Genomic DNA, 21481 nt, shown 5'->3' on the forward strand with positions numbered 1-21481 from the left:
AATAAGTTCACCTGTGCGGCCAGCTTTAGATGAACGAATGAATTACTCATTTTGACAGCTGTCAAGCAATGACAATCACGATGACAAATCGTCAACTTTTGTTTCAATTCGAATTTTTGTTGTGATGAATCGGTGTTAATTATTTATTAATTTCCACTTATACTCATCTACTACTTATTGAAATCTAACAACCAAGATAACGATAAACATATTCTTCTCATCTACATCTCTATTCTGCGTACCCAGATTCTTATATTCCGCAAAAACCTGAACTTAACAGGATGGTGGGTCTAGATGCCGAACACCTGGATGAAGACTGCGACAACATCGGGCTCGGGTGCGCCCTCGAGCACTTCGCCGAGGTGGACGAGGTGCTCGACATGATCGACAACCTCAAGAACATCTACGACAAGCCCGAAGTCGAACTCCAATACGATAAACTCTACAATATCTTGAAGCAGTATTACGAACAGCCGCACTTACTGGATCCTCATCTGGAGAAGATTTTGTCCAAGTTTCTGGTGCTGATCAAGGAGGCGGACTCGCCGATGAAACTGAAGGACGCAGTGTTCAACTACATGTACCAGATTGTCAGAGTTAGGGGGTACAAAGTGGTTGTGAGGCATCTTCCTCATGAGGCGAGTGAATTTAATAAGTTTTTTTTGAATATACACACTCATTTGCATAGCTATCAAGAATAACAAGCATTGATTCACTATTGTTTGATGAAGAATCTTACTTTTTTCTACCTACCTACTGTTTTTACAAATAAAACAAAACACTATCACAAACATTTCCAGGTATCAGACCTACTGATGGTGCTGAGCATGCTAGAAGCTCATGATGACGAGGACAAGGAGTGCTGGCGCAGCCGCTTCGTGCTGCTGCTGTGGCTGTCCATCGTGGTCATCATCCCCTTCCACATGAGCCGGCTTGATGGGTTCGCACCTGGAGCTCAAGGTGGGTAAATAATGGGAGATAGATCTAAGATAAACTGTTGAACAAATAAATAATGAGGAAAATTTAGTTACTGTAAAACAGCAGATTCTTTAGTGCCCAGAAAAACCGTTTTTTTTTATTGATAGGAGACAAATTGTCATATTTTAATTCATTTATATACATGTATGTAGAATATGTATGGCCTCTAAATCTTATATTCTAACAAAGGCACCACTAAAAGAAGCCCAGTCTGATTGTAATAAACTTTGTCTTTTGTTTCCAGATGATGCTTCCACTAAGCAGTTGACAGTGATGGAGCGCATATTCAACATCTGCAAGAAGTATGCTCTGAGCCGGGACACATGCGCCGAGGCCAGCGCTTACTTAGCCTCCAAGTTCTTTATAAGGTACTTACTAAATATAACATGCCAAAGTCATGTCTATGCCACAATCAACCCAGGAGGGCAAAGTGATGATGGGACCTCTTCAATTTACCTTCTCTTGTGCTATCAGCCTTACAGTTTCCTAATTTCTTCATCACATGACCAACAGAATACTTAAATTACTTGCAACAATGTACAGTGCTAAGAAAACCCTCTCAGCTAGACATTGTCACTCTGTGACTAGTCAGTTTTCTGTGCTTCTGACCTTGTATAATAATAATAACTTCACCATAATTCCAGGGGAGACGTTAAAGAAGTATACCTGGGCCCTTTCTTTGAGTGGGCCTGCAACCTGCAAACTAGCGTCACAGGAGAAAGCACCATCCACTATGGGGTGCTAGCCGCCGTCGCCGCAGTGTTGAAACACGGCAAGAGAGATGATCTCCTGCCATATGCACCCAAGTTGTTGGAGTGGGTGGCGAAACTGAACTTTAGACAGAGCAATGCGATGTTGGTGAGGAAGTATGGAGTGAAGATTGTGCAGAGGATCGGTGAGTTGGAATAATGATTCATTTAGATAAGCATAAATGACTCCTTTATTCAATAAACGAATCGGTATATGAATTAGCCTAGCCATGATTGTGTTGCCACAAATAGAGCAATGCATTTTCTACATTAACCATAATGTTATTTAATCCTAGGTTTTATGTTGTACTGTTTATATGTCAATAAAGAACTTTACAATAGAGCAAGTACCGACATGAAAAAGACATCCCCTAAAAATCTATTCAAACAATTCTTAACTTGGACTTCATTTCCAAACTGTTTTAAATTAGTTTACCAGAAAACAAATTGGCATATATGCATGCTCAGGGGTATCCTGCTTAACCCCTGGTTTCTTTCGCCTACACTCTTTTACATCATTCCTCTCTTTCATGTCTATTCACCCAGGTCTAACCTACCTCCGCGCCCGGGCAGCCTCCTGGCGCTACACAGTCGGCGCGCGCTCGCTGTCGGGCGCGCTGCGGCCGCACGCCTCGGGCGACACGGCGCCCGCCGCGCCCGAAGCCGCGCAGCCCGTGCCTACACAGGTATGTGTCTAAACTAACTGCCTCTGTGGTCTAGTGGTAGAAGCTTCGCTTCATGACCAAGGGGTCCCGGGTTCGATTCCCGGGTGAGACCATCAATTTGTGTTTCTAAATTGTGGTTCTAAGTTTGGTTAGGACATAGAAGGCTGATCACCTGATGTCCGAAACAGTGAAACGATCCATGCTGTCGGATGGGCATGTAAAGCAGTCGGTCCTGCGCCTAGCTCTCTCCAGTCGTGTCGGTCAATCCGTCTCATTGGGCTATGAGAGTGATGGAACAGAGAGTGCTCCTGTGTACTGCGCACATACTTGGGCACTATAATCCTGCGTAGATGGCTGGTCTCAATTGAGATTGGCCGCCGTAGTCGAAATTCGGCTAGGAGGACATTATTATTATTATTATATGTCTAGAGTACTGACTATGGCGCTTCATAATAATAAATAATCATATTTTTACCGAGCCATATGCTTAGCCTAATACAATTGGTGTAACTTGATGTTAGTAACTTAGTATACTAACTTATGACTGAGCACGATAGAAGTTTTAACAGTGCTGGGGCTTGAATTAATGAACTTCATGATACTGTGAACTGAGTAGGCATATTGCTTTAGCTTCAAGTCGATATCAACAAGTTTACTACTAAGTGATGAAAAGACGATCCTGGAAAGGTTCGGCGTCTTTTATATGAGAATAAGTTATAATTAGATTTTATTCAGCGCATATAGTTTTTTTTTTTTAATTATTATCTAATCTCTTCCAGGTAGAAGATGTGGTGGAACTGCTTCTGTGTTCTCTGCGAGATGACGATACTGTAGTGCGATGGTCGGCTGCTAAGGTAAGATATAATTATCATGGTCTTTTCAGTATCAATACAATACCGTTTCCTATTGTTATAAAATTTGATGTACAAACACACACAACTATACCCAAAAAGCAAACCAACAGTGCAAACATACCCCTATTACTTTCCAACCGGATTCTACCTCACACTGACAATTCAAACTTACCCGTATTGACTTCGCTACAGGGTCTAGGTCGCATCGGCGTGGTGTACTCACGTTGTTGGACAGTGTAAACTAACCCGTATTCCCTTCGCCACAGGGTCTGGGTCGCATCGGGGCCCGCCTCAGCGCGGAGGCGGCGGCGGACGTGGCCGAGAGTGTGCTGACACTGTTCGACAATGTAAACTAACCCGTATTACCTTCGCCACAGGGTCTAGGTCGCATCGGGGCCCGCCTCAGCGCGGAGGCGGCGGCGGACGTGGCTGAGAGTGTGCTGACACTGTTCGACAGTGTAAACTAACCCGTATTCCCTTCACCACAGGGTCTAGGTCGCATCGGCGCCCGCCTGAGCGCGGAGGCGGCGGCGGATGTAGCTGAAAGTGTGCTGACACTGTTCGACGCGGGGGAAAGAGATTTGGCGTGTCATGGCGGGTGCATGGCTATTGCTGAGTTGGGTGAGTTTTTGGTTTATTATTATGTTTAACTAAGATTATGAACCGTGGTTGCGTTGGGATACAACCGTCGATCACCCCAAATACGAGCGTTATAACTTATTTTACGTTCGCCATGCCTAATTAAGTGAAAATACCTGCAAGTTTCGTTCAGAACTACCTGTATAATTATGAATAACGGAACAATAACGTAGGTTATATCGCTTCCAAGGTCCAATCTACATTTACCACCTTGCCTATTCTCGTATTCTGACATTTCTTTAAGAATTATACCACGTATTTTACCCTTAAACGAAAAACTTACTTACCTACACTGTAAATTGGTGACCCCGACGTGATATAAAACATGTCTTCATACACATTTCTTAATCTCTTTCTCATTTCTTATCTCAGCTATTGCAACACCTAGGCTTGCTTCTCCAATTCACTCGGCAGCAAGGCTGGCTGAGCTGAAATTAAGGGGATATGTACAAAGGTTCCATTCGAGAGAGCCACTTAAAGGAACTTCACCCCCTCTCAGAATAGAATAGAATATAACTTTATTGAACACCACATAAATCAGACATACAAAACATACTTATAGACTAGGACCAATGTACACTATCGGCCCTCTCGCTGAGAGTGATCTTTTATACAGGCAACCTTATGAATACCCATTTCTTCTCCACAGCGCGCCGCGGCCTCCTATCCCCCGAGCAACTCGGCGCCTCAATAACCTCGGTCTGTGCCGCCCTAGCCCGGGACGAGCCCCGCTGCGGGGGCACCCGGGCCGCCAGGGACGCGGCTTGTCACGCCGCTTGGGCGTTTGCAAGGGCCTACTCACCGGAAGCCCTGAAGCCTTATGCGGGGGAGGTGGCCAATGGACTGATAGCTACGGCGTGTTTTGATAGAGAGGTAAGTTATGCTAATTTTCAGGATTTCTATACAAAGATGCCAGATTGTGGCTGATGGATTGATAGCTACGACTTGTTTTGATCGATCGAGAGGTAAATAACTGTAATTTTCAGCAAGTTACATACCAGAGAAGTTATAACAGATTGTGGCTAATGGATGAATAGCTTCGATCGTGAGGTAAGTAACCCTAATTTACAGGTTGGTAACCCTACATACCACAGCGTGTTTTTGTCAAAAAGTAAATAACCCAAATTTACAGGTTGGTAGCCCTAACATGTACATAGGTTGTATAACACCGAAAACGCTAACACCCAATTCAAAATCCATGTCATCACACAATACACTCGTCCCACAGATCAATGTGCGTCGCGCGGCGTCGGCGGCGTATCAAGAGAACGTGGGGCGGCACGGGCTGTTCCCGCGTGGTATTGATGTCCTCACCGCCGCCGACTTTCAGGCGGTCGGGCCGCGCGCACATGCTTATCTTGAGGTGAGGATATGTAGTAATAAGTACATTATCTGAACTTATTGAAAAGTAAGAACCGTCTCGTCTGCAGTGCTGAAATGAAGAAATGTTTATTTAACCAAAATTAACACAGGTTATCTTAATAAATGTTGTGGATATAAAATAGTTTTAGATTATTTGAACCAGATTAAAAACTATGGTAGCTGGGGATCCCACACTAGACTATCATGTGCCGTGAGTAACCAGTAGGCAAAATGTAACATTTGAGAACAGGTGACTTAGAATTAGAAATATGTGGCTTGAATTAGTTGGTAAATTAGATTTTATAGAATAAAACACTTCTTTCAAGTTTCCAGTGCAGTCATCATTTGGCGCGTGGTAAAATAAGTAGGTAATAACGCCAAAATCTGGCAAAACGGTCTTCTTAGCGTGTGGGTGATAAACACTAGGACCAATGTTTGTTAGTCGCTAAATGCTCAGGTTACACCACACAAATATTACCTATAATGTTATACACACAGTACAGTAGCTACGTTCCTAGAAGAATAATAATATGAAAATATTATACGCGCACGGCAAAAACAAATACAAATTTTTAGGCCATGTAAAATCTAATGTCCTTTTTCCACCATCAGGTGGCGCCATACGTCGCGTCCTTCCCTGAGTACACGATACCCCTGATAGACCACCTCGTGGACTTGAAGACTGAGCACTGGGACTGCGCCATCAGAGAACTGTCGGCGAAAGCACTGCATAAGTTAACGCATAAGGTGGGTGGATATTGTTATCCCCGAAAGGGGGTAAGATATGGTTGTCGGACTATTTTTTCCATACTCGTGCTTAAAATTATGATGATCGCACCATCGCCATAGAGTGTTTTGATGTCGCTAAACAAAAAGCCCGAGGTTTATTTTAGGAAAAAAGGTTCAAAGTCTTTTCTAGCAGGCTGGAAATCTCTATGAAATGAATAACATCAATTTGACAAGAATTTGACGTTTTTCATTATTGTCACTTTTCTATTCTAGCGTTAGCTAAGGTTAGGTAGGGTTAGTTAATTTTATTTTATATTTTATGCACCGGCTTAGTTTATTCATCTAAATCCCACTTCAACGCAATGTCGCCGGTGAGTACTTAATGGAATATATTAAATAATAAAATAGAAAAAATCTGAGAGTAGCCGTGAATATCGAGCAACGTTACGCAGTCTTTTCTTGCAGGTCAAACTTCAAAAGATTCGCCGTTTCCTCATTATATTTACTAAATAATGAGTCATGTATTTATGTAGACACTAGGTGTTCCCGCGGGCTTCGCTTCGCCTTGAAAAGGTTTCTCGAGGGAATTCCGCGGTAGCCTATATGTTAATTTAGGGTGTCAGCCAACTCCATACCAACTTTAATTAAAATTGGTTCAGCCGTTTTGCTGTGAAGTAGTAACAAACATACACATATTACACACTCACAAACTTTCGCTATTATAAAAATATAAGTAGGATTCCCATTAACTCAACCTCCCACACCCCGCAGGCTCCAGAATACGTAGCCACAACAGTCCTCCCGAAGCTAGTCTCCAAGACGCAGTCAATAGACCTGAACGTGCGGCACGGGGCGATCCTGGCGCTAGGAGAGGCCATACATGCGTTGGCGGAGGCAGAGCTGCCTGATGGTGAGATGGAGTTTTAAAATGAGATGTTGGGGGTTTAGTCGTTGGGAGTTGTGGGTGAACATTGCCATTGTTAGGAAACTAGAGATGAAGTTTACCTTATCAATGACATCAATGTTTGTTATGTGATGTTTGCTTTTATTTATTTATTGTTCCACCAACAGAATAACACACATGCATTTTTTTAATAACTAAGGTTCTTTTGAAAGTCTAAGTTTAAGATATCGCTATCATCGAATTCATAATTCGGAATATAGGAACGAATTGAATCGAGTTATGGCATATTTTGGTGTGTAGATACTTGGGAAGCTACTTTTGTTACCCTTGGAAGTTACGGCAAAAATTTTTATTCTTAGCGTTCGTGATATATTTATAGAAACTATCTTATCTCACCTGGCATGCGATTGTGCATGTTAAATACAGTTCATTATTTGTACCGTCCATAAGTTTTTTTTTTAAATCAGAAACAAGGCTATTTATAACACACTTATCTCCCACAGGCACCCGCGCAGACAAGCTCATCCCCCCATCCGTCCTCACCTCCGTCCACGGGCTGGTCTCAGGGCTGCGAGCACGGAGACAGCTACTAGGGCTGGGCGGCGAGCTGGTCCGCGCCGCCGCCTGCCAGTGTGTGGCAGCCCTGAGCCGCGCGCGCGTGCCGCTGCCCGCCGCCGCCGTCCGTATGTTGATAACCCTATAGTTACCCCTCTTGTAGAAGCACTACTAAAAACAGTTGATAAAATCATGTATCTTGAATGCGCCCGCTCCCGAGTGTTTAATGTGAACAAGCGCTTACAATGACAAACGAATCACGGCTATCATCCTTTTTTATGAAGTCAGCTCTTCTCAAATGCTAGTGATTAGAAACGAAGATAGTTAGTACCGATTCCGCAATTTTCTAGATTGTTAGCAATTTTGCGTCGCTTCCTGTAAACTATAATGCCTTTATTCTAACTTCCCTTTCCATTCCAGAGGACTGGATCCAGTTGCTAGAAGAGTGTCTGGAGCACGAGGTGTCTTCCATCAGGGACCACGCGGTGGCGGCCATGCCGTGTGTCTTCACTCAATATCTACAGCCAGATGACTTGGAGTATGAGGGGGGGACTGCTAAGGTAGAGTTTACTAGAGAGATGAATGTAATAGAATCAAGTGCCAACACCGAAAAAGTTTTTTAAGCAACAGTTTTTTTGTAATTTGTGACACTGCACTGCGTGTGTCAGTAAGAATACCACAATGTAAAAATTCATGATCAAACCACTACCGGATATCTATCTATGGTGTCCATCTAGTAGGCTTGAGTTCGTCCAACGCTATGCTTGTATATTTTGTTCTTATTAAGTACCAAAAGTTATACAAAATGATCCCCTATCTCACTCACTTTCAGCTTTTACTTTGCATTTTTATAACACCCTGTACATGACTGTGGTATTATACTTACCTGTATTTTTCTGTTCAGGAGAAACGTGTGCAGCTGTTAGAGAAGTACTGCGAACAGCTGAGCAACACCGGGGTCAACGGCCTGTTGCTGCGAATGGGATACGCTAAGGCTATTGGTGAGACACACGACTTGTTATTTGTTCTTTGTTCACAATTTATATTTTGGCTATTAGCGCTCTCGCTACGTTTAGATGCTTAACCCCGCCTCGGGGACTAAAGAAGTGGCTTTCACCCTTTGGGTAACAATAGAATAGAATGAAATATATGTTTATTGGTCACCACAAATATTAAAACATACTTACAAAGAGTACTTATAAACTAGGAACAATAAACAATAGACAACCTTATCGCTTAGAGCGATTAATACAATGTACTATTTCCTCCACAGGATCCCTCCCAAAGTTCGTCCTATCCGACTCCTGCGCCCACGTCATCCGTTCACTCATAGAGTGCACGAAAGTGTCGCCCCCTACCGCCAAGTGGGCGGAAGCACGACGGGACGCCGCGTTGGCTCTTAGTGCCGTGTTGCAGACTACAGGTACACTTAGTCCTTAATCGAAATATCCTCCAAAGGTTGTCTGGAAGAAATCGATTTAAGCTTTAAGCGATAAGACCGCCATCTGTACATGTGTGTTAGATTAAGTTTTTTGTAATGTTGTCCATGTTTTTGTGTACAAATCCTAACTAATATTATAAATGCGAATGTAACTGTGTCTGTCTGTCTGTTACTCTTTCGCGCCAAAACTACTGAACGGATTTTAATGAAGTTTGGCATACATATGGTCTATCCGTTCACTCTTACCCCCTTATTCATAGAGAAGTTACAGAACGTTTTAACTAATAAACTGTTTTGTCCCTCTCCGACAAAGAACAATTTGTTCTTTGAAAGAGAGGGACAAAACAGTATATTAGTTAAAACGTCTTGTAACTTTTCTATGAATAAGGGGGATAGAGTGCACGAAGGTGTCGCAAATATTTTTTAAGGCGAAGCGAAGCTCGTGGGTACAGCTAGTATATAATAAATGCACAAAAGGTGGGCTAAGAGCATTTTCTACCAGCCAATTTACAGGAGGTACAGGAAAACTGGTACAAAGATGTGCAAAAAAAGTATGTAAGATGAAATAACTAAAAATGTCACTTAATAATACATATGTGTTAGTTTATGTAAGTTTTATGTAATGCTGTCAATGTGTTTGTGGAAATATATAAATATAAAAATATATAAATAAAGAGTATCTTTCTATCTATCTATCTACAGACAGACTGGACTTGGCCCCTGAAGTGATTGCGGCGCTGCTGGAGGCGTTGGATGAGTACACGGTGGACATGAGGGGAGATATCGGCGCGTGGGTGCGAGAGGCTAGCATGACTGGTGAGTTTTTGGGTTTTAATTATTATTATTACACTATTTATCTTTACAGTACGTTTATATACCTTAGGGGATGGGAATTCGATGTATGTGTTTTACTGCATTGTGTCTCTTTCCCAATTCCCAGTAGCTCAATTTACTATTCGTGTATTACTCGAACCACATATAAGGCCAAAAAGTAACAATGCCATGTACACCAAGAAAACAGTTTTAACTATTAACATTATGTAGGTATGGATATTGTTAATACAAACAATATTACTCGTAAAAACTCGACCTCTCAATATTTCGCACAGTAACAACTGAACTTTCTTCCCTCCAATCTTCTCCTTTCAAAGACCTTTCACCCTAAAACCCCTCTCACTTATACTCATTATACCTTCCCACCCCCAGGCCTGCTGTCAGTGTGTCGGCAGTGCGCAGTCTCCGCTCCAGAAGTCCTAACTCCTGACGTAGTGAGCGGCATCATGACACGGCTGGCTCAACAAGCCGTGGAGAAGATTGATAGAACCAGGGCACTGGCGGGACGGATCTTCACTGCGTTTATATACAAGTGAGTATTAGACCACATAAATGTATTAGTGAAGTGATAATTCGGCAAAAAAGTTTAAGCCATACGCATTTTGCCAAATGGGTTTTGGACAATAAAGATTAGGGAGAGTAGGGGCACTGGTGCAAAATTCAAAAATTATTACAATTACTAATTCCAAAAATAAGTACACACTTGTGTATTCACTAATATTTTCTGTAAATCAGTTAATATTTTCTTTTCAGTGACCCCGTAATCCCGAACATTCCACATCACGAAGAACTGAAAGAGATCTTCCCTCCGGAAGATGTCGAACTCAAACCACTAGTGCAGGTTATAATCTACTCTTACACTTTTTACACGTGTATGGGTTTTTTTTTGACAAAAACGCCTTCTTATATGTATTTGTTTTATTATTTCGCTATCACTAGGATACATTTTCTTTCTACTTCTCTTGCTGTCTTCTTTTCTTGTACGATTACGATTATGAGGCCGAGGGGAGTTTTAACTTTTGTTTGACTAGTATGTGTAAAGTCTTATTTCTTCTTTATGATATTTGTCATTATGACGACCGAATGGCGTAGTGGTTAGTGACTCTGACTACTGAGCCGATGGTCCCGGGTTCGATTCCCGGCCGGGGCAGATATTTGTTTAAACACAGATATTTTTTCTCGGGTCTTGGATGTGCCCGTAAAATGGCAATAGGCTCGCCCCCTATTACATTGGGACTAACATAACACTCTGGCGAAAAGAGGGTGCAGCAATGCACCTCTGCCTACCCCGCAAGGGAGTACATTAGTACAAGGCGTGAGTGCGTGTGTGTTTTTTTTATATTTGTCATGATTATAGGAGATATTAACATCATCCTACTAATATTATAAATGCGAATGTTTGTGAGTATGTGTGTATGTATGTTTGTTACTTCTTCACGTCAAAATGGCTGAACTGATTTAAAAAATGATATTTGATATGGAGTTAGCTGGCACCCTGGATTAACACATATACTACTTTTTAACGCGGGAACAGCTAGTAGACTAATAATCTATCCCCCTTCCAACAGAAGCCAGACACCGACGAGCCAGCCGCCCCTTCAACCCAATACAACAACACGGTGCTCTGGCTGTTCCCCGGACACACGATGCCGCGGTTCACGCGCCTCCTGGCCTGTGAGACATACCGGCCGAGGTTGTTACTGGGCTTGGCTGTTAGTGGCGGAGAGCGGTCGGATACCCTGGTAGGTGGTGTGATACTGTTGTGACTCACCCTCAAGTCGTCGAAATATAAGAGGCCCGTTTGAACAGCTACAAAATGTACGGGATTACAGCTGGTGTCAAATCTAATTCATAAAAAAATCTCAGCAATTTTAACTCGGTCGTATAATAATAAGCCAGATTGTGTGTCTCTTTATGTATTTCATCAAGTAAATCAAGAGTAAATAGCAAATTTGTGTAGCTGTCCAAACGGGCCTATTATACTTCGACGACTGTACGTGTGGCCAGTGTTCCCGGACACACCATGCCGCGGTTCACGCGCCTCCTGGCCTGTGAGACATACCGGCCGAGGTTGTTGCTGGGGCTGGCTGTTAGTGGCGGAGAGCGGTCGGATACCCTGGTAGGTGATCACTGGTGTGACTCACCCTACAGAACGTGGAGCAAGCACAGTTGAGCTGTGCGTAGGCTGGACCTAGCCGTCAATAGTGGGGCTTGTTTGTATCACTCATACACCCTACATATGCATATATCGACTATTGTTTATATCTTTTTTTTAAATAAAATAATAATAATAATAGAACTACAACTCCAGCCGTTCCAAAGTTATAAGTAGGATAGAGTATTGATATACCTACGAATATAGTGAATTTAGGTTCTATGGTCATTTTCTCATTTACTTACCAAATTCTAAATTATCTTTCTTACCTATTGGTGTAACCATTACATTTCCCAACAGGTGAAACACACGACCCAATCCCTCTTCGCATTCCTGCGCTCGGCCGACTTACCCCTACTGCAAGAGATTTGCCGCGAGTTAACCGCCATCTTCACCCGGCACCTGCACGACCGGCGAGTGTCACAGCCCATGTTCAACTTGCTGGAGAGACTTCTTAGTTCAGGTACTACCACAGACCTAGTACTACTAAAAATTGTTCTTAGCATGAAGAAAGAATAAGGGAGGATACGGACGCAATAGACCAATAGCGATCGAGGGGCATAGCGCGCGCCAATGGAATCCATCGATTTTAGGTTCTAGATCTACATGTTTTGCGGCTTTCTCTGAGATCCGACGATCTCTTCTTATATGTTTATTTTAGACCTACCACAAATCAGACATTATAAAGCTCTCAAACACACTAGCTTAGATTAAGCTTAGCTACGCTAATAACAATAGACAAAAGGTGCAACAAGGGAACTAGAAACACACGGTGCAATCCCACTTCTGATTCCCTTGTTCGGCTGATCTGCCCCTACTGCAAGAGATTTGCCGCGAGCTGACGGCCATCTTCACCCGGCACCTGCACGACCGGCGAGTGTCGCAGCCCATGTTCAACTTGCTGGAGAGGCTGCTTAGTTCAGGTCACATATTTAATACTGTATTTGTCTTAGGATGAAAAAAGAATAAGATAGGATACGGAACGTGACCTAGACGCAATAGAGCAATAGCGATCAAACGGCACAGCGCGCGCCAATGGTGCCTATCGATTTTAGGTTCTAGGTCTTTTGCGGAATTCTCTCTCCGATTACTCTCTTCTTATAGGTTTATTTTAGACCTCATACAAAAACAAGCAGATATAAGTAATAACGCTGTCAAACACATTAGCTTAGCCTTTTATTTTTAGATTAGTCTATCGAGATCTAGGTCCACATAATTACATCAGGACAACATTAACCCCACATTTTCTCTTCACAGGAGCGATATCCCCGATCCTCGACGACCCCACCTCCACATTCGCTGCCGACGTCCTCAAGTATGTGCAACTGGAGCTTCGCGGAGGCAAGCACTGGTACAAGCTGCTTGATTCCATCAATGTGCTGTGTCAATTGGTGCAGGTCAGTGTGTATACAGGGTGTTTTTTCTACAGGGGTATGTAAGTTTCTTGTAAGGTGACAAATACAAGAGCCAGAATAGGGTCTGTTACCGTACTGAGAAGATTGGCTAGTCGGATTAGCAGCAGTCGCTTATTGCCCGGAGTGCGTCGGATATACACAATATATACTATACACCCTCGGCGAGTGTCGTATCACCTGGATGAGAGAGTCTTGTCGTCGATACGCTGATTACCCATGTACCCATTAACCGTCTATTCTCTGTCCCAATGAGCGCCACAATGCTCTGTGATCGCCTGTCGCACTTGACTAATACTGACTTCCTGTGGTAGACTTTGGTGTAAACTATATCCATTCCCATTTCACTCATAATTAATCACTCATAAATGAAGGGCCCGCAGACTAAAGCACATAAGTCATTTTTACCTATATTTTTTGTTAGTCGCCAGGGGCATTATTTTGGCTCGACTCATAGCTGGACTAAAACACACATGTCAAATCACTATTATAAGTAGCTAAGTCTCAAATTGTTCCTTATGAACATTTTGAAAGCTACCAATTTGTAATCAGGCTAAACAACATAAGTGAACTTATGTGAAAAGGAACAAACACTTTACAGTCACGTTGTGCCGATAAGGAACGACTTATGTTATAAGGTACCTAATAATTTTAACACCGTTTCTCAAGTGTCTTACTAACCACTAAATAAAAAATATATCTTCAAAGAATTTTGTTGGACAGTAGTTAACTACGGGTGGTCTACAAGTGGTTAGGTACCTACACGATATTTTTTATTACAATCCTATGGGATATAAGTGTTATTTTGCTTCAGTCTTAACTTTGATTCTATTTTAAACAGTACGTTTAATCGTTCATATTGTGTGAAGTGAATTATTGTTAAAAATGAATTTAGGAAGAAGAAAAAAGCTAGTGGAACTAGGCTCAGCTAGGATTAAAGTCCCACAGCAAGTAAGTGTTTAATTGCAATATGTATAAATAAAGTATAAACTCATGCATATTTTCATACATACTTATTAATTGAAATTGATTATGCTTAGTTTGTCTTATACTTTATACACGGTAAAAATCAAAAGGAAAACGAAGCCACCATAAGTGTGGTGATGACTTCTCAAGCAATGGGATCAACCAATGACCCATACATGGAGACAGTACCATACACATCAAACACATTCAGAGGAGTCGAGATCAGGTACGAAGATTCAGATGATTCTATAGCTGACCCCGACTTTTTATTTGTCAACGAACCGGTCTAGTCGAAAACAGGAACACATAGAACTGAAAATGTTACAAATGATAGTTCTTCTACGACTTCAGACTTAGAAATTACAAATGAACCACCTGCCGTTGCTGGATTAAGCTTGCGTGTGTTGAAACAACAGAAAAAAATGCGTAGTACAGGCCAAAGTTACAAAACATTAAAATACAAAGAGATTCCTGAAAGAAAGTTGCAGGCTCAGACAGCATGTAGAATGAAATGTAATAAAAGAAAATAAAACAGCAGACAAGGCGTAATTTCCCCGAATCTGTTCAGCAATGCTTTGGTCGATGTCTTTAAAACGCTGGACTTGAAAGGACAAGGCATAAACATCAACGGCGAAAACATCTTGCACCCTCGATTTGCCGACGACATCGTCATTATAGCCGAATCTGCAGGAACTTCAACAAATGCTGAACAGCCTATTCAAAGCTTCACGCCAGGTTGGCCTCGAGATGAACCTGGATAAAACTAAGGTTGTGTATAATAACCACGTTTTACCGTGTCCAATAACCGTTGATGGCATGACCCTAGAAGTTGATCAACAATATGCAGCTGGGTAGAAACAACTTCCAATCAGAGGTCAATAGAAGAATACAGTTGGGCTGGGCAGCATTTGGCAAACTTCGTCAAGTCTTCTCGTCGCCCATACCACAAAGTCTCAAGACGAAAACGTCTTTGATTAGTGTGTCCTACCGGTTATGACCTATGGGGCTGAAACGTGGACACTTACAGTGGAACTGGTTCACAAACTGAAGGTCACTCAGCGAGCTATGGAAAGAGCTAATGCGAGAGAGAGAGAGATGCTTGGAGTCTCTCTGAAAGATTGCATCCGGAACGTAAGAACTAAAGTCACCGACTTAGCACACCGAGTTAGTAAGCTTAAGTGGCAGTGGGCTGATCGCATCTGTCGAAGAACCGATGACTGATGGGGTAAACGTGTTCTGGACTGGAGGCCGCGACAACGCAAACGTAGTGTGGGACGTCTACCGGCTAGATGGGGTGACGACTTCGCATCCAGTAGCGTGCTTTGGGAGAGGCCTACGTCCAGCAGTGGACTGCTATAGGCTGATGATGATTATTTTGTTCAAGAATACCTTAGACCGAAATAGTGATTTCCAGACTATGTGAAGAGAAGATAGTGCCTGATGCTATACCATTGATGTCCAACAAACCTATATTCAAAGAGAAAAAAGATGATATTTCTTAGTTTTACAATAATTTGCCTTCTTCTGAAACAGCTCGGAACACACTCCCAGATGTTTTCAGTAGTGAAGAAGAGTTCAATAATTAGATAATTATTAATCATACACACACACATTCTCTTCTGTGAGTGTATGATTAATATTATTATCTGAAATAAAAGCAACACTTCACTAGGCCTAATCACTTAAGTCATATCTAAGGTGTACTTAGTAAATAATACGTATCACATAAGTCACTCAAAGTCCGCTTTTGACTAATTTTTTATAGTTTTTTATGTTCATCTAATGTATTTCATGTTTAACAATGAAAGTGTAATAAATAAATTATTAAATTCCAAATACATTGATTTTTATTATGTTTTTTGTTGTTCCTGTAAAAACTAAAGTGAAAATGAATTATGACTTATGTACTTTAGTCTGCCGACCCTCCAAATAATCCATTATACCGCCATTTGTGCATCTTTGTTATTTAAGTTTTTTATGGCGTGCAAACAAAGTTTATTGTATTGTTTTTATTTTTCCCTACAGGTGGGCGGCGAAGTATGCCGCAAGTCTCTAGGCCAGCTAGTGATCTACCTGTGCTACTCGGAGTGCTACGTGCGGCGCTGCGCCGCGGCGCGCCTGTACGAGGCGCTCGCGCTGTACGGGGACGTGAGCTGTGTGCCCCCGAGCAATCAGGACCAGGTGTGATGGCACATTTCACATGAGTAGTGCTTTAATAGAATAGAATAGGGATCCAGACACGTTTCACACTCGTTTCACACTCACAACGAAGACAAGGTATACAGACACGTTTCACACTCACAGCCAGGACAAGGTATGCAGACACGTTTCACACTCACAAGGAAGACCAGTAGGCCTACTCTTGGCACGCAAGACGTAAATTCATATTGTGTTAAGATCGAACACAAGTTTATGGCAATTTCAAGTTAGATTTGGCACTCCCGACATGAATTGGCTCACGATCGTGTTCTAATTCGAATTGGTTCTAACTTGTGTTGGATTGTGAGTCAATTTTGACAGTTACTCTGTGAAAGAATGAATGAAAACGAAAAAAAAAACAAATTGTCATTAACATTCTTGTTGTCATGGCCGGTCGGTGGATTTTCATAATAAGTAACAACGTAAAAAGTTTAAAAACCAATATTATGGTAAGTTGTTCAGTTACCAAACGTGTTAGAATCATCTGTATATCCACTATGATCATTATAATGAACCTAGTTTTTCCCCACAGAGTTCCGCAACTCGGCCGTCGTACCGCCAGACGAAATTACTTGTAGAATATCTAGAAAGTTACCCAGGAATGGCCAGGGATCTTCTTAAGACCGACCTAGGGAAGTTAAAATTATGAGAAAATAACATCAATGGCCTCGACCTTAAATGCGGTCGAAGGGTCTTGAAAAGATGGACATAATGTAAAGTAAGTTGAAATCTTAAGTTTACTTTTCATTTTGTTATGACTACCAAATTAAAATCCTCGTAAGCTAAAATCCCCCAAGATGACCCACTAATCATACTTCATTACTTCTTTTTAATATTAAGTATTGGAAAGAAAAACATTTTATTTTAAATGTTAGTTAATGTTTAATGTGTAATTATTTTTTTCAGACTGAGGACTGCCGTGGTAAATGGCAGGATCATAACATACTTAAAGTTGAGGTGCAGCATCCTGAGCCCATCATACCTAATCAGGCCTAAACTATCAAGCCACTCAGCTCATCCTCACAGCACCTCACAGCATAGATCCAGCCGCCGCTACCAAGTTGATGTAGAAGTAGACAGATTGATGGCCATAGAGGAAAAGCAGGGAGTGGCCGAACTGCTGACAGCATGGGCTAATGCCCTAAAGCCTAAAGGGGACCTTGCAGCAGCTGCCCGTGATGGAGTCAATATCCTCATAGAAATTGCGCAACAGTTATCAAGAAATACAAAGTTAAGGGCATCTAGACCCATAACCATCGTCACTAGTTATGGGTCCAGATGCTGTTGTGCAGTAGTGGATGATGTGATGATTTACTGTGATGATGTGATGTGACTAAAATATTATTTTATATTAGGTAATACCTATGTTGATTTAAATATATGAACATTTTTGTTTTAAGAAATGTGGAATAATATTAGAAAAAGTGTTCCTATGTTAATATGTCCCTTATATATTATAAGTTTGTAAGTATTTCAACAGTGGTGGTGAAATTATTATTCTACAAAAGTATGTCTGTATTATTATAAAGATAAAGAAATCTGAAACTTATGTATGTTTTTATTTTTAAATCTTTTTCATTATGTACTGAAATATTTACAAGATACTGTAGTATTTAGGCATGTAGAGGTGCTGGTAGAGGTGGTTCATCTCCATAGTAAATGGTGGATCCTCCCACCAATCCGGGTGTTGTAGGTTAACGGGCTGCTCTATTATATTCTCTGCGGGGGTGTAAGTACCTGCACCTGGCTGTCTCTAATGGAACAATGGTTCCATTAAATTTTTGTGGCAGGATCATAACATACTTAATGTCGAGGTGCAGCATCCTGAACCCATCATACCCAGGCCTGAACTATCAAGCCGCTCAGGTCATCCTGCTCCCACCTCACAGCGTAGATCCAGCCGCCGCAACCAAGTTGATGTAGAAGTAGACAGAGTGATGGCCATAGAGGAAAAGCAGGTAGAGGCCTAACTGCTGACAGCATGGGCTAATGCCCTAAAGCCTAAAGGGGACCTAGCAGAAGCTGTCCGTGATGGAGTCAATATCCTCATACAAATTGTGCAATAGTTATCAAGAAATAACAAAGTTAAGTCCATTTAGTCCCATAACCAGCGTTACTAGTTATGGGTATAGATGCTGTTGTGCAGTAGTAGATGATGTGATGATTTAAGTAGATTTTATATTATTTTTCCTGTGACTAAAAATATTATTTTATATTAATACTTATCCTATGTTGAAGTATATGAACATTTTTGTTTTAAGAAATGTTAAATAATATTATAAAAAGTGTTCCTATGTTAATATGTTCCTTATATTATTAAGTTTGCAAGTATTTCAACAGTGGTGGTGAAATTATTATTCTACAAAAGTATGTCTGTATGATTATTATAAAGATAAAGAATTCTGAAACTTACATAATGTTTTTATTTTTAAATCTTTTTCATTAAGTACTGAAATATTTACAAGATACTATAGTATTTAGGCATGTAGATGTGCTGGAAGTGGTGGTTCATCTCCATAGTAAATGGTGGATCCTTCCACCAAACCGGGTGTTGTGGCTTAACGGGCTGCTCTATTATATATTCTCTGCGGGGGTGTACGTACCTGCACCTGGCTATCTCGAATGGAACAATTGTACATATCCCTAACGTCTAAACTGCCTTCCTATGCATGGACCATTTCCTACCATGCTGGTCCACTGCGGGTTGGTGGGTTCACATTATAATCTAGATATGAAAACTCTAGATATGCAGGTTGCCACAATGTTTTCCTTCATCGTAAACGGGATGGTATACATTTAACTTAGAAACCATGTAAATTGTAGCGCCAAACGAGCTATTCCCACCATACTGGTCCACTGCGGGATGATGGATTCACATATTATCTAGATGTGCGAAATCTAGATATGTAGGTTGCCTCACGATGTTATCCTTCATCGTAAGTGCAATGTTATACATTGTAACTTAAACTTCATGTACACTGTAGCGCCAAACAAGACATAATTCAGCTACTTTATTCACAAATCTCCACTCACAAATTGTTAGTTAATGTATTTGTTCTTGCCTAGATATCTTGTCTCACGAAGTATTTCTTTATCGTAAGAGGGATAATATAGGTACATTTCCCTTAAATCCTATGTAAATTGTTGTGCCAAACGAGCCATTACATATGGGTTTCACATATTATCTAGATGTGCGAAATCTAGACATGCAGGTTGCCTCACGATGTTTTCCTTGATCGTAAGAGCGATGGTACACATTGTACTTAAATTTCCTGTACATTGTAGCGCCAAACGAGCTATAATTTAACTACTTTATTCACAAATCTTCACTCAAAAGTTGTTTATTTGTTCTTGCCTAAATGACTTGCCTAAACACAAGAATGAACACAATAACATCTGTCAAAAAGGTTGTCAAGAGTGCCAATTCCCAATTTGGACTCGATTTTGATGGTTTTCGACGGAAAACCGCTCAATAGTTAAGACAAGATGGCGCCACCATCGATTTCGGGAGTGCCAAATGGCGAGAAGGCAAGATGAAACCAATACATTGCGTGCCAAGAGTAGGGCTACAGATGTGCAGGCACGTTTCACGTGAGTGTTGTGGTAGTCAATGATCGCCTTGAAGAGGTATGATGACACATTTTACACTCGTGCTTATAGAGACGGAAGTTTGTGTTTGTTTCTTCTCCAGCGCCAAAAGGCTGGACTTCATAACTTGGTAAGCTGCCAGGATTAACACATAGGTTACCTTTCATCCCTAAAATCCCACAGGAAATGTGAAAGGGAGAGCGAAGCTTTCCTAGTATTAAAATAGGCCCAACTAGTTCTGGGATTACAATAAAATAACATCACATTTCACATTCAATATTACTGTCAAGTACTTCATAAGGCGTTCTGAAATAAATTTCGATATTTTGTTAACTGACATCTCTTTAATACTCTCCTAAAAGTGCACTATCTGTCTCAGGTAATGGAGGTATTAGCCGAGACCGACTGGGAGCGTGACGTCACGGAGCTGCGACCAATCAGGAACGAGCTCTGTGACCTGATGGGCATCAAGCGACCACTCCTGAAGCAGAAGCCGGCAGCGGCAGCGGCGCCCTAGCCAATCAGAGAGAAGCACGACTGGAATTAATTTTAACATGCTTTTATTGTGTAAAGACTTTAAAGGAAGAAGCTTGAAGCTTTAAACGAGTCAGGATAATTTGTTTTGATCTATTTCAGATGAAGGGCACAGCTTTACAATATTCACACAGTTTTTCAAAAGAGATTGATGTTTTTAACATTAATATAACAAAAGCTGCCTTGAATTAAAAAAAATATTGTAACTGTTTTCTTACCCCCTTATTCACACAAAAGTTATAGGATGTTTTAGCTATTGAGCTGTTTAGTCCCTCTCAGTCAAAGAATAATGAATAAGGGGTTAGCTTGTATTATGGCTTGAACCTTCTCAATGTCGTTTTCCATTTTATTAATGTTTGAGATTATGTTATTTCCATTATTTAAAGAATTATAAGAATCTCCAAGGGGATGTTTCAGTTATGATTTCTAAATTCTTACATAAAGCATTCCACAATTCGGTGCCTTTATTGCTCTCTTAAGTGCTTTTAAGAAAACAATATGTGTTACTAAAAAAATATAACTTGTAGCGTCATGTAATGACTGATAATGTATTCTTAATTTCGCTACTCACTACTCACAAACTAATGTATCGCGTAAACATTGTTATTTTAAAACTTTATTTGTTTAAAATGCATTTTTAGTACTTATAACGAAATATATACTTCCTATTTATGTATTTCTTTGTTTCAGTTAAATAATTTCCCATTTTAGATTTTGGTTTCCCGCGCCGCAGTTTACAAAATCAAACACGCATTTTAAAACAGTAATTATAATTTATTCACAAAACGGGTAACATAGTAAAATGATAATGATCTATTTCGTTTCTTGATCCTGTAACGCGCGCAGAAACAAAATGAAAATGGCGGACAGACTCATCTCGCCCTAAGTAGCTCTCGTAACTCTGTCTATACTCCTAC

The 21481-nt window shown here is 41.1% G+C and overlaps 1 protein-coding gene and 1 long non-coding RNA gene across 2 annotated transcripts; both read left to right on the forward strand.

Moving 5' to 3' along the window:
* Positions 1-70: 70 nt before the first annotated feature.
* On the forward strand, positions 71-21240 carry LOC105385752 (tubulin-specific chaperone D). Its single transcript, XM_048623020.1, has 23 exons — positions 71-638; positions 801-960; positions 1223-1346; positions 1623-1873; positions 2274-2413; positions 3172-3246; positions 3735-3867; positions 4535-4758; positions 5114-5248; positions 5860-5994; positions 6748-6886; positions 7384-7563; positions 7856-7995; positions 8340-8436; positions 8709-8858; positions 9579-9692; positions 10083-10242; positions 10464-10551; positions 11279-11452; positions 12166-12328; positions 13123-13262; positions 16269-16424; positions 20410-21240. The coding sequence occupies exons 1-23, from the start codon at positions 282-284 to the stop codon at positions 20545-20547; spliced, it is 3573 nt and encodes a 1190-aa protein (XP_048478977.1). The 5' UTR covers positions 71-281; the 3' UTR covers positions 20548-21240.
* Positions 16592-17991, forward strand: LOC119691317. Its single transcript, XR_005253890.2, has 3 exons — positions 16592-16891; positions 16975-17160; positions 17349-17991. It is a non-coding gene; the product is annotated as an uncharacterized LOC119691317 (long non-coding RNA).
* Positions 21241-21481: the final 241 nt, after the last annotated feature.

This window comes from Plutella xylostella, chromosome 9 (genome assembly GCF_932276165.1).
Source record: "Plutella xylostella chromosome 9, ilPluXylo3.1, whole genome shotgun sequence".
In the NCBI taxonomy this organism is placed as follows: domain Eukaryota; kingdom Metazoa; phylum Arthropoda; class Insecta; order Lepidoptera; family Plutellidae; genus Plutella; species Plutella xylostella.

Coding starts and splice junctions, on each gene's coding strand:
- LOC105385752 (XM_048623020.1), top strand. CDS start 282: ATGGTGGGTCTAGATGCCGAACACCTGGATGAAGACTGCGACAACATC. Junction 961..1,222: donor GTTCGCACCTGGAGCTCAAG/GTGGGTAAATAA, acceptor TTTTGTTTCCAG/ATGATGCTTCCACTAAGCAG. Junction 8,437..8,708: donor GGGATACGCTAAGGCTATTG/GTGAGACACACG, acceptor TTTCCTCCACAG/GATCCCTCCCAAAGTTCGTC.